We start from the raw sequence: 9,024 nt of genomic DNA on the forward strand, positions 1-9,024 counted from the left end.
CCATAAAAAAACCTAGTTTTTACCACTTTTATGGTAAAATTTTACCAGCCTATACGATTTAAAAGGTGGTAAAATTTTACCGTAACCGTGGTAAAAACACTTTTTGTGGTATTTTCTCACGCTTTTTACCAGCGATTTTTACCACAATTATCGGTAAAATTTTACCAGATTTCCGGTAAAATATTACCATTTTAGGACGCAAATTTATACCAGATTTTGACCAATTTTTACCACTTTTTTGGTAAAATCTTACCGCAAATTTCTGTAAGATTTTACCGAAAAAGTGGTAAAACTGTTCAACACCTGGTAATATTTTTGCCCTAAATTGGTAAAATTTTACCGGAAATAGGGTAAATATGGTAAAAATTGACCAAAAATTGTGGTAAAAATCACGAGAAAGTGGTAAAAAACGACTGACCTTAATTATAGAAAAACATCGCTTGTACATAAATCGCAAAAATAAAAAAAAATTGTTTTCATTTTTATCTTTATTGATTGAAACAACACTTAAACATATTTTTCTTGATTCTACTGCTCTGGCCGAAAACTGTTGCGCAACCTCCTGGATTTGCTGGGCACCGGCCCCATTCGACCTCGTATCACTGATATTCAACCTGGAATAAAATTGCTCATTAGTTAATTAGATAATTACAGGGATATAAAGGGATAAGACAATGGCTGATAAATTGATGTTCATCTCTAATGATGATACACATCGTTACCCCTTCTGTAGATTACAATAAGTGATTGAAATGTTAGGACACTCAACTTAATGAACCAACCAATAAAAAATCAATAAAAGTACCCAAGGTTGTTAGGCCAAAGAATAAGAAAATGTTATTTGAAAACTTTGGGGGCTAGTGTAATTTACAGCCCAATGTCCCATCCCTCCCTACTAAATATCTAATCTATAATACAAAGTAGAACGATGTCTGTCCGTCCGTCCGTCCCAAAGATAAAGCCTATACTCGCTGTTTACGCAAATGTGTCAGAACTTCCCCCCCCCCCTTACTCTCACACCTAAATTTTTTCTTTTGAAAGCAAAAATAAAAGTGTGTAGGTTCGACTCCCCCTCTCCCCCCTCATTCATTTCCTACAGGCATCTTGACACGTGGCAAAAAAATCAGCAAACTTATCTAACTAAACATCTTTGAAAACGCAGAACGAGAAAAAATAAAGGGAAAGCTTACCTGGAAAACATAAGCAGTAACAACATCCGTGGCTAACAAGAACAGGCTGGGGCCATAGTACTCGGCATTACTGATTATATGCTTCACGTGGCGTATGGAGTCGTGGAACGCGGGGTCCTAAGTTATGGAGGATTAAATGAAGGAAGGAAGTGGACTGTTTATTACACTAGTCCTCAAAGCTTTATTTTCTTCTTCGTTGCTTTAACAACTCTAGGGACTTTTATTGAATTTTGAATGGTTGATTAATCAAGTTAAGTGTCTAAAGCTTTCAACAACTAATTATACTCCACAGAAGGGGTAATTTTGTGTATCATCATTGCTGATGTACATCAATTTATCCGCCATTGTCTTGTCCCTTTAGATCCCTGTCCCAAACAAGTACTAATATTAGATAAATTTAGACCTAAACCCCAGGCAGGGAGGGTAAAATATGGTGTAAATATCATAATGGTATCCAAAGTTTCAGAAACAAGTTTACTTATTCGTCAACTCAAAAACTTTGAGTACCTAATTTTATTAGGTAAATCTTGATTTAATTTCAATACTTCGTCTTTTGTCCTATCCCATAAGAACCATGTTTCCCGTTGTGTCTACAGAAACGTAAATTATTTTAGTACAATCTTTTTTTAAACTTAAACAATATTTTACTTCGTCTTAAATCATTTAATAACCCATTCCTGAATAGCCTTCTTTAAGAAGTTGAGCACAGATTTTAGCAAGGCAGCCCGCTGGGGTAGGCAGTGAAAACCAGGCTTGGGTACATCCTAAATAGAGATAGGTTGTTAGAAGATTTTAGCAAGGCAGTAAGAATGTTTGGAACTTTATACAAATGTCTAACTACGTTTTAAATCAACCATCTCTCTCCATAGGCATTAATCAAGTATAATTTCCCAGGGATATAAAGGGATAAGACAATGGCCGATAAATTGATATACATCCCCAATGATGATACACAAAATTGCCCCTTCTGAAGATTACAATTAGTGGTAGAAACGTTTTAGCAATCAACATAATGAAGCAACCAATTAAAATTAAATAAAAGTCTCAAAGGTTGTTAAGCAAACGAATAAGGAAACGTTATTATAACACTTTGGGGACTAGTGAAATAAAAAGCCCATGCGTTCCTGATAATTTCCCCTGGAACAAAACTGACCTGAACTTCTACGTGTCTGGGGTCAACAACAAACTTCTCCAGGAGCATCACTTCGTCACCGAAGGACTTCATCGCCTCGCGCTTGGCAGACTCCAGCTGGGCCTCGAACTCGCCAGCGGTCATGGCAATCCTCATACCCTTGCCACCCCCTCCGCGGACAGCCTATGACAATATCAAATAACAGTTTTCCACAGGTAGAAAAATAAAAACAATATAAAATTTAGCAGCTACTCTACAATAAGGTATGCCGTCACTCCGTCTGACTGTACTATATATCATTACACAATGGTAGAAAAATATAACACTACATTTCTTTACATACATATATCTAATTTATATAACTTACATATTCCTTTTATTTTTTAACATTGATTCCCAGAATTATACCTAAGGTATAATGTTATAATCGAGCCTTGAAGTTGAAATATATTATGTCATTGTCCATATTAAACATCCTGTTTTATATTTATATTATTTACTATTTTATTTCGGTACATGTGGACATACTTGTCCTTGTTCCCACCTTGATCATAACAGGGAACCCGATCTTGTCTGCCTCCGCCTTCAAGGTGTCCAGGCTCTGGTCCTCTCCGTGGTAACCGTGGATTACAGGTACGTTAGCGGCTTCCATGATCATCTAAAAAACAGGTTAAATATTAGAAAAATTGTAACGACAGACTTCTTTTAAATACACAGTTGCTTTTCCTAGAGCCTACTTGTGTTTCGTCTTAAAAGAGGATGGTTGGAGGGTTTTTACCAATGAAAATATTCGAGGTCATTTTTCCAAGAAGCGGTGTCATACCCCCCCCCCCCCCCCCGCCAAAAAAAACAGCATAAACATTCCCTGAAAATTATGGAAGACCAGAAGATTGAGATCGTACAGGACAAATGAACAGACATCCTGTTACTCCGGTATAGTATAGAGTGTTATTTTTTTCTACTTGAAATCAACCAAAATAAGTTCCTGAGTAGCTACTCTATCATTTACCTTAGATGTAGACTTGATACCCATATCTCTAATGGCAGTGGACGGTGGACCAACAAATATAACTCCTTTCTCCTGATAAAAAAAAAAAAAATTTAAATTAAAAGGTAGGTATCATTCTTATTAATATAATATTACATTCTTGAAATTAACCAGAAAAAAACGTAAGCAGTACAGTGGCGTGCACAGGGTTTTTACGGGAAGGGATGTAATCTTAGAGGTTTTTAAAAAACGGGGGGGGGGGGAATCTACATAATTTTAATTTTAAGGGGTGTGTTGTCAACCCCATTCCTCACACTAATGACCGTGGACAAGATAATGAACGAAATATACATATATAAATCCCCAAATATATTGAACAAAACAACACCTTAGATTAGTTCAGACTTTGCTAGTTTGAATGAACCAATCAAGATTTAAAGTTGTGAGCTAACGTGTTTATAAAACTTTGGGTACCAGTATAACTTCCAGTCTAATATCCACTCCCTCCCTGCAGTCAAATGGAAAATATTACCTGTCCAGGGATATAAAATACACGTGGATATTATTAATGACATATCATGGAAATTTGTTGTCATGAATTTAGGTTCCTAACATGGACTTCATATATTGGTCAGATCGTTTACCCAGAAGGAGGTAAGGGGGTGTTGTAAGGGAGGAATAAGGGTGTATCTTTATTTTAGCCCGCTGTGAGTACCGCTTTATTAGAGTACATGAAAAACTGGTGTAACATCCAGGTAATAATATATCCATTTACCCAAGAATCTTAAGGGATAAGACAATGGTCGACAAATTGATGTACTGTACATGTACAACCCCATTGATGATACACAAAATTACCCCTTACATAGATTACCTTTTGTGGTTGATACGTTTGGACACTCAACTTAATGTACCAACCAATCAGGGATCACTTAATCCCCAAAGTTGTTAAGCCAACGAATAAGAATACGTTATTATAAAAGTTTGGGGACACGTGTAGTTAACAGCCCATTGTCCCCTCCCTCCCTGCATTTACCTGGCAAAGATTAGCAAACTCGACATTCTCGGAGAGAAATCCATAGCCAGGATGTACAGCATCGGAGCCGGTTTCCGCCGCAACCTAAGATAATACAGTGTATGGTCAATAGTAACTAAGCCCCTAGAGGCCTCTAGGGGCACTTGAGTTAGTGGTGAGTTGAAATAGATCCCAACATTTTTTTATTTTAGTTTCAATAGAAAAAGTTAAAAAAATCCATCTTAAGGCTTAAATATGATCAGAAAATAGAATAAAACCAACTCAGGACCTATGTGATGCCTACCTAAAATAGAGAACCCAATCGGATCAGTAGTTATTTAGAAAAAAAGTCTTACTGCTTTATATAATAGGATGATGCATATAAGAGTTATTCTAAATCTTAATAGGTAGATTCTTCCAAGTTTCAATTTAAATTATCAATCACACCATTAAGCAAAAAACAACACCCATTTTTTTGCAATGTGAAAGGTGTGGGGAGGGGGGGGGGGGGCTGGGAAAGAGCCGACCCACTACCTTGAATTTTAATTTTTTTAAAGTTTTTAAAAAATAAAATTTTTGGGGTAATTTTTCTTAGGCCTATAAAAAAATCCATGTATAAATTAAAACCTTTCCGAGACATACAATAAGCTTCAATGTAGAGGAGAGACGTGTACGTACGCTAGATATTTCGCTACAAACGAAGACAAACAAACATCCTGTTACTTTTATTTAAGGATTATTTTAATCAATCAATTCTTGTAATGTCCATCTAAAACTAATACCTAACAGTATAATGTCAGAGATATAAAGGGATAAGACAAAACAATGGTCGATAAATTGATGTAAATCCTCAATGATGATTAACAAAATTACCCCTTGGATTAATATTAGTGGTTGAAACGTTCGAACACTCAACCTATTGAGCTAACCAATCAAAATTCACTAAAGTCCTGATGTCGAAAGTTGTAAACCAACGAAAATGTAAACGTAATTATAAAACTTTTGGCACTAGTTTAATAAACAGTATCTCCTCTCTCTGGTATAATATACCTTTAAAATAGTATCTCCCCTGAGATAGCTCTGTTGTGAGGCAGCTGGACCAATTCTAACAGCTTCGTCCGCCATGGCTACATGCATAGAGTTTCTGTCGCTGTCACTGTAAACTGCCACAGTTTTAATACCTATAATAAATTTTGACTAAAACACAATAAAATGTAGGTAACAAAGGAAGGGTTGGGGCGGAGGTGCCACTTTAGGAAACAAATAAAAAGAGTTAGAGCACTAGGATTCTCGCGGTTTCCCTCAGAGTGTCTACTCAAGCAGAGAAAACCCAGCCCCTAGAAAACCACTCTTCCCTTACTTTGAAATAAATAATAGGCAGGCAAGTGGGCCGAGCGCTGCGGCTAGGCAGGCTAGGGAGCCGAGCGCTGCGGCCAGAGTTCATAGTTCGCTGTCGGGGGGGGGGGGGGGGGGGGACTCAAATTTTCAATATTGAAAAAAAAATTTCTAAGAGGATAATACCAAAAAATCAATTTAATGGACATTTTATATAATACGGAAAATTTCTTCCTTTCCCTGTACCTTATAAAAATCGTCGGAAAAAGCCGTTTTTTAAGCAAACAAAAGCGCGTTTTGCTCTATCTGTGAGATATTATGAATAAGATAATGTTAAGATTTGATTTTAAGATGAGAAAAATTTACGTTCACAGTCCCTTTAAAGACACAATACCTGTAATAATAATACCCTGGCCTTTCTAATTATAAGCCTAGGCAGAGCCATGCTGGTGATGCTAGCTCAAGCGTGGACCGTGGTGAACTGTACTTCTGAAGCCAATACCTAATTACAGGGTTACGAAAGTTTAAATTGATGTTTTTTTTTTAATGTTAATATTAAATGTAATATAGTTTTGTAATGACATATAAAATATATATTCGATAGAATATAAAAAAATATAGTGCATTCAATATTAAAAAAAAATATTTAAATATATATATAGTTGTTAACCATATAGAATCTATTTCCGGCCGGGTTCTTAAAAGATATTGCCGCGTTTTTTCGACATTTTTTACGCTATGAATAACAAGCGCGACATTCGCGAAATCTAAAAGAGTATACAATGATTTATTTAATTATTTCGCTTTTGATGGTACGGCCTTCATAGAAAAAAAAAGATTATCTTCAATCCATTTTTGCTGCATATTAATTAATGCATCTTTTTAGAGCTGTGTTAGACATTAGAAAAATTGCTAAAAAAATAATTTAAAATTCAGTATTTTTATGTTATATACTCTGTTTGAAATTCTATCGTCAACGTTCAATCAATCAATGTCTAAAAAACGCCGAAAAAATGTGGCATTTATCTTTTAAAAACCCATCTCGGTGGTATTTCCGGTTGGCAAAGACAACATAAATATAGAAATCATGAAACATTGTTGTTCCACAATTTTGCCACATTTTTAAACATCTTGCTTAAAAAAAATCTTCCAAACAAATTGTAAATTCTACAAATTTAAATATTTAGAGAAAATTGAGTAGTAATTTACTTCTTGATTCAAAATATTTGATTAAATTGAATCAAAACTAATAATTATTTTTGGCACTCTATATTCAAATAATCATAAGCTTATCAATAGTGCGCATGCGCGCACAGAGGTGCCATAAATTTCAAAACTTAAAAATATAAGTTTTGTAGCGAAATTACTCTATAATTCGAAATCTCTGTCTTTCTTTTAGAAACATTCAGGGGAATATACGAAAGCTTATATTTATATTAAGGATGAAAAATCGATAAATTCAAATGCACACGGCACATCTGCGTAAACACACACACCTGGATTTTTTTTCTTTTAATTTTAATTCGTATGAAGCTAGCTCAAATAAGTAAATATTAAATTTGATATATTTTTGACGATGCGGGAGGATGTTTTAAAAGAAATGATGAAATAATTTTCAAGGTTTTAAAAAAAAGTTAGCTTCTTTTATGCGAAAAAAATCTGGACTTAGCCTAAAAATTTACCTTGTCAATTTTTACCAAAAAGTTGGTCAAATTTTACCAAGTTTTTTTTTTTGTCAAAGTCCAAAAATCTGGACTTAGCCTAAAAATTTACCTTGTCAATTTTTACCAAAAAGTTGGTCAAATTTTACCAAGTTCATTTTTTTTTGTCAGAGTCCAAAAATCTGGACTTAGCCTAAAAAAATACCTTGTCAAATTTTACCAACTTTTTGGTAAAAATTGACCAAATTGCGTTTTTTTGTCTAAGTCCGAAAATTCGGACTTAACCTGAAAAATAGAGTTGTAAAATTGACCACATTTTTGGTAAAACTTCCAAATGTGGTAAAATTTAAAAAAAAAAAAAAATTTAAATTTAGGCTTCATTGTATAGAAGTCATTATTTTAAAGTACTACAACTGATTATGAAGAGCTGTTTTTAATTTAAAACACAAAAAACGGGGTTTTTTGTTTCGTCAAATTTTACAAAAAAAATGGTAAAATTTTACTAATTTTTTGGCTAAAATTTTTGCTGGTAAAATTTACCACGAAACTGGTAAATTTTACCAGCTTGACCAGCTTTACCACTTTTCCGGTAAAAAGGGTGAAATTTTGTGGTATTTCTTAGAACCTGGGCACTCCACCACTATTTTAAATAATTAAAAAATAATTGGTGTTTTTTTTGTTTTTTGGGGGGTTGGGGGTGTCCCATCTCCTAAGAAAATAGCCTAAAACCACCACAGGACCAGGGGATATAATCCCTGAAGAGTAGAATCCGATCGGATCAGTGGTTACCGAGATCTTAAGGGACAGACGGACTGACAGATGAGCAGAGCTTGATCTTTAAATCACCATTAAAATGATTTAAAGATCAAGCTCAGATCAATTATTTTTAGAAGCATATATTTTTTCTTCAGTTGTCCACTCCCTGTGCCAGTGAGAAAGAGGAATGGATATTGTATATACATGGATATATTGACAGGGGAAAACTTGTCGTCTATTCAACTTGCTGACATGGAACTCATTTATTGGTCAGTTCGTCCATCCAGTTGGAGAGTAGGGGATGGGGTATAAGAGTTGCCAGATGCGAATATTATACTCTATATAGAGTAAATGAAAATCTGGTGCAACATCCAAGTAATAATATATCGATTAAAAGAGGGCTCTTAAGTTCCTTTCCAAGACGAGGTATTTTCAGGAATATGGGGATAGATAAATAGAAGATAAAACAACTATAAAAGTTCTCCTCTTTCAAACGAGGAGGAATATTTAGTCTGAAGAAAATTTTTACTTTATTTTACAAGTGAAATTAACAGTTTAATTCATATGTTTTTATGCTTGATTGATATCAATTACAACAAATTCCTTTTCAATAATGTGCAGATAATTAATACATTTTGTTTCAATCATGATTATATTGTAAGATTTGTAGTGCAAGTATTTTTTTCACAAATGAAATATAAAAGAAACTCAAATAATTAAAATGATTTTTATGCTTTTTTTCTCTCTTTAACATATCTCGCCATCTCTGTATATTTTCTACAAAATTCCCTGTAAGTTTACTTTTAAAGATAAAACAAAATAAATTTAGAAAAGATCCGTTGATGAAAAAACGGCTATAATGAAGTTCAACAGTAGGTTTTTAAATAAAGTATTTTTTAGGGGGGGGGGAGGCAGGGGTAGTGTGCACAACTCCCAGAAAATAGCAT

General features: G+C 34.3%; 1 protein-coding gene across 1 annotated transcript; it reads right to left on the reverse strand.

Annotated features, from left to right (window-relative positions):
• Nucleotides 1–477: 477 nt before the first annotated feature.
• Nucleotides 478–6,172, reverse strand: LOC145313164 (methylcrotonoyl-CoA carboxylase subunit alpha, mitochondrial-like). The gene is made up of 9 exons (XM_080152437.1): nucleotides 6,055–6,172; nucleotides 5,376–5,506; nucleotides 4,347–4,430; nucleotides 3,332–3,403; nucleotides 2,867–2,980; nucleotides 2,344–2,505; nucleotides 1,866–1,954; nucleotides 1,191–1,305; nucleotides 478–614 (listed from the first exon to the last, which is right to left on the reverse strand). Exons 2-9 carry the CDS (start codon nucleotides 5,460–5,462, stop codon nucleotides 600–602), a joined length of 738 nt encoding a protein of 245 aa, XP_080008563.1. The 5' UTR covers nucleotides 5,463–5,506; nucleotides 6,055–6,172; the 3' UTR covers nucleotides 478–599.
• Between the last annotated feature and the right edge of the window lie 2,852 nt (nucleotides 6,173–9,024).

Source organism: Acartia tonsa, chromosome 3 (genome assembly GCF_053477335.1).
Source record: "Acartia tonsa isolate MP-2025a chromosome 3, ASM5347733v1, whole genome shotgun sequence".
In the NCBI taxonomy this organism is placed as follows: Eukaryota; Metazoa; Arthropoda; class Copepoda; order Calanoida; family Acartiidae; genus Acartia; species Acartia tonsa.

What these genes read in the sequence shown, in the direction of transcription:
- LOC145313164 (XM_080152437.1), bottom strand. Translation starts at nt 5,462, where the DNA reads ATGCATGTAGCCATGGCGGACGAAGCTGTTAGAATTGGTCCAGCTGCC. An exon ending in AGTTTGCTAATCTTTGCCAG is followed by an intron (nt 3,404 to 4,346) that starts GTAAATGCAGGG and finishes TTTTTTTATCAG; the next exon opens with GAGAAAGGAGTTATATTTGT. An exon ending in CCAGACACGTAGAAGTTCAG is followed by an intron (nt 1,955 to 2,343) that starts GTCAGTTTTGTT and finishes ATCTCTATTTAG; the next exon opens with GATGTACCCAAGCCTGGTTT.